General features: G+C 42.8%; 1 protein-coding gene across 6 annotated transcripts in view; it reads left to right on the forward strand.

The window, feature by feature from the left end:
* Positions 1 to 3,472: 3,472 nt before the first annotated feature.
* Cog7 (component of oligomeric golgi complex 7) overlaps positions 3,473 to 3,870 on the forward strand; it is a 60,014-nt gene continuing 59,616 nt past the window's right edge. For all 6 annotated transcript variants that reach the window (XR_780131.3, XR_780128.2, XR_780129.2 and 3 more), the window contains exon 1: positions 3,473 to 3,840. Coding sequence is in view for 1 of the 6 variants with exons in the window: in XM_010623459.3 (XP_010621761.1) it covers positions 3,672 to 3,840 (169 nt within the window). In the remaining 5 variants the exon portion in view is untranslated. The remainder of the gene's footprint in view (positions 3,841 to 3,870) is intronic.

The following is a 3,870-nucleotide window of genomic DNA, read 5'->3' on the forward strand; positions in this document are numbered from 1 at the left end:
TCTAGGAATATAAGTCTCTTACCAGGTTAAAATGAATTACTATATGAATAAAGCACAAAATCTACATGATTATCTCAGGCAAAGAAAAACATAAAATCTAACATCTTGCCAGGGATTTAGCTCAGTGGGACCACCGCCTGCTTTCCAAGTGCAAGGTCCAGAGTTTGATCTCTGGTACAAAACAAAAAACTAAAACCTTAAAACAAGGAATAGAAGGGGAAGTTCCTCAACTTAAAAGTATCTGTGAATGGGCTGGGGATTTAGCTCAGTGGTGCTGCTACCTGTCTCACAAGTGCAAGGACCTGAGTTTGATCCCCGGGACTGGGGGTGGTGGTGGTGAAAAATATAGTTACCATTTTGGACAAAGCAAGGTTGTCTTTTGTTGTTGTTGTTATAGGGACTGAGCTCAAAGCCTTTGCACTGAACTGGGTCCCTATCCCTTTTTGAGACAGGACCTCACTAAATTGCAAAACTGCCCAGGCTAGGCTGGAATTTGTGATCCTCCTGCCTCAGTTTCCCAGAGTGCTGGAATGACAGGCATGGGCCACCATTCCCAGTTTAGAATGTCTGCTTTTTCCAGGGCAATATTGTACTGAAGTTTCTAAGCAATATAATTAGTAGAGAGAAGACAAGAAAGGCACCTACATTGGAAAGGAAAAAAAATGTCTGTATTCCATATGACATTCTTAGGGTGTAAACATATCCCAGGGAAGTTATGCTTGCAAATACTGGAACAAGAAATTTAGCATGGTCAAAGGGTACCGGGTAAATATACAAAAAGTATTATAGTGTTTCTATAACAATATGGAAATTTAAAAAAATTTTGTACTGGGGGATTGAATTCAGAACCTTGTGCTTGCGAGGCAGGCATGGTGCCAATAAGCTAATCCCCAGCCCTGGAAATTAAAGTTCTATCCACAGAAGCATTAAAAAGCATGAAATACTTTGTAAGACTTGCACAATGAAAACTACAAACTCCTGAGAAGGAAGATATAAATAAAAGGTTCTCAAACAAGGGTGATTGTTTCCATGAAGGAATATTTGACAAAGTATGGAGATATTTTGGTTGTCATTATTTTGAAGGGATTGCTGATGGTGTAGAGGGTAGAGGCCAGGGATGCTGATAAATACCTTAAAATGCATAGGAGAGCCCTACAACAAAACATTGTCTAGCCTTAAATGTCAACAGTGCTAATGCTGAGAAATCCCAATCTAAATAAATGGGAGAGGCATTCCATGTTATGGAATGCAAGATTAAAAAAGCCAGTCTGGCTTTAAACTCAGGGCAATCTTCCTGCTTCAGCCTCCCAAGTAAGGGGATTACACAGGTGTGCCACCGTTCCGGGTGCAAAACTATTATTGAAACAAAGTAGGTTTTTCAAAATGTACTATGAACCACAGTAATTAGAGTTTGATATTAGCACAAAATAGGCACATAAACAATGAAACAAACACGTCAGTTGATTTGTAACAAAAATGTAAAGCCAATTCAGTGGAAAATTTTCAATGAATAATCCTGAGAGAAAATTTATCGGCATGGCCAAACAACCCCACCAAAACAAATTTTAGACCTTATCTTGCATGACAGACACACACAAAATGAATCAAAACAGACACAAACTTAAATGTAAGAGCTAAAACTAAAATTTCTGGAAAAGAAAACTTAGATGTTCTTCATAATTTTGAGTTAGGCAAAGATTGCTTGGTTACCCAAAGCATGACCTGTAAAAGAGAAAAGATGATAGTGGACTTACCAAAATTTAAAAGTTTGCAACTGAAAACATACCACAAAAGAAAAACTAAAGAAAAGTTACAGTCTGGGAGAAAGTATTTACAAAGGCCAGGCACTGTGGTGCATGTCTGTTCCTGGTAATTGGGAGGCTGAGGCAGGAGGATTCCCCCAAATGTGAGGTCAACCTGTGAGTTCAAGGCCAGCCTCAAACACATAGTGAGACCCTGTCTCAAGAAAACAACAAAAGTATTTATAAATCATACCTGTGATAAAGGCATTATATTCAGACTATGTAGAAAACTGACAAATCAATAATATAAAGACAACTTCTTTTGAAAATGGACAAAAGATTTGAATAGACATTTCCCATTGAATAGACATTGAATAGACTAGTCATTAGGAAATGCCAATTAAAATGATAATTCACCACTACGTATGAAAGTTGGTGAGACTCTAGAGAAAATGGAACCCTCATAATTGTTGATGGTAATGTAAGATGTTACAGGCACTCAGGAAAAATTTGGCAGTTCTTAAATTAACTGTATAACTCAGCATTCCACTTCTAAGAGCCTACCCAAAATAAATGAAAATATGTATACACAACGACATATTTATAAAAGTTCATAGCAGCATTATTTCTAATTGCCCTACACTACAAATACCAATGTTCATCAACTTGTAAATGGAAAAACAAAATATGTTATCACAATATGTTAACATGTAGAGTTAATGTTACATCCATACAATGAAATAATATTCATCAAACTCCTAATAAACAGTACAATATGGATAATCTCAAAGGCATTTTAGTATCGACTTGATGAATTCTATATCCTGTAAATTAGCCATAAAAATTACAAAAAGTGTCAACTCTTCCAAGCGGGGCATATTCTAGAGGCATCTAAAGGCTTTTTTTGGAGACAGGTCTCGCTGTGTACTTCAGGCTGGTCTTGAACTCACTCTGTATCCCAGGGTGGCCTCACATTTGGAGCAATCCTCCTGCCTCAGCCTCCCGTGCTGGGATGACAGGCTTGTGCCGCCACCACGCCCAGCAAGGTTTCTAGATTTGCTCCAACCAATGCTAGTACACTGGCTTTCCCTACTTTGTGGATTTAGTCTGCAAGAATTACTGTGTACATTTAGAGTCAGAGTATGTCTCTGGTGAGAATGAAAAAATATCAAGATTATTCACAACTATACATATCGCGTTGGGAAATAAATTTGGTTCCGGTGATAAGGGGGATCCTCCCAGATGGTCTCTCCTTTCTTAGGTGTCAAGCTGTTTTAGCCCAGAAAAAACAGTAAGAGAAACAAGACTGGCCGTTGCGAAGAGGTGCCCCAGGAAAGAAGAGGGGAACATACTGGCGGGCAGGTCGTGTAGGCTTCCCCTGCTCCCTTCAGGGAGTCAGTAAAGTATGAGTGTAAGCTCCAGGGCCAATCTGGTCTGAGTTCAAATCCCCAAGTGCCACGTTCTAGCGAGGTGACCAAACAAGTTCCTCAACTGCCTCGCTTTTGCAGTGACAATACTCCCTGGACTGTGAGGATTAAATGCGCTTATACTTTACGGGAAGCACATGGTTTAGTGCTCAGCAAATATTAGCAGAAGTAGGATGGCCTCACCAGCCCGAGCTCTCTGAGCTCTCCGCGTTCTTTCACAGGTGGCTCAACTAAACTCCCAGAACGCCGCAGTCGCTATGGTAACGGGCCACCTATTTCCGGGAGAAGTACGGCGCGCGCCGAGGGTCATTCCAGCCGCCGCCTGGAACAACCGACAGTAAGGCCGCAGTGGGGCCGGTCGTCCTCTAGGTTCGACTGCGGGTTCCGTCCTGCAGTCCTGAGGGCCAGCCCACGTGCCGTCGCAGGGTCCCTTGCTTCTCCGTCCTCGTTGTCGCCAGGAACCACCTCACGGACTGGGCGCCAGGCCTGAGGCCGTGCCGCCATGGACTTCTCCAAGTTCTTGGCCGACGACTTCGACGTGAAAGAGTGGATCAATGCGGCCTTCAGGGCCGGCCCCAAGGAGGCTGCAGCGGGGAAGGCGGACGGCCACGCTGCCACGCTGGTGATGAAGCTGCAGCTGTTCATCCAAGAGGTGAACCACGCCGTGGAGGGTGAGCCGCCGGGCCCAGCCGCCGGACCCT

The sequence above is a fragment of the Fukomys damarensis genome, unplaced genomic scaffold (assembly GCF_012274545.1).
Source record: "Fukomys damarensis isolate Sample0158 unplaced genomic scaffold, DMR_v1.0_HiC HiC_scaffold_34, whole genome shotgun sequence".
Taxonomy (NCBI): Eukaryota; Metazoa; Chordata; class Mammalia; order Rodentia; family Bathyergidae; genus Fukomys; species Fukomys damarensis.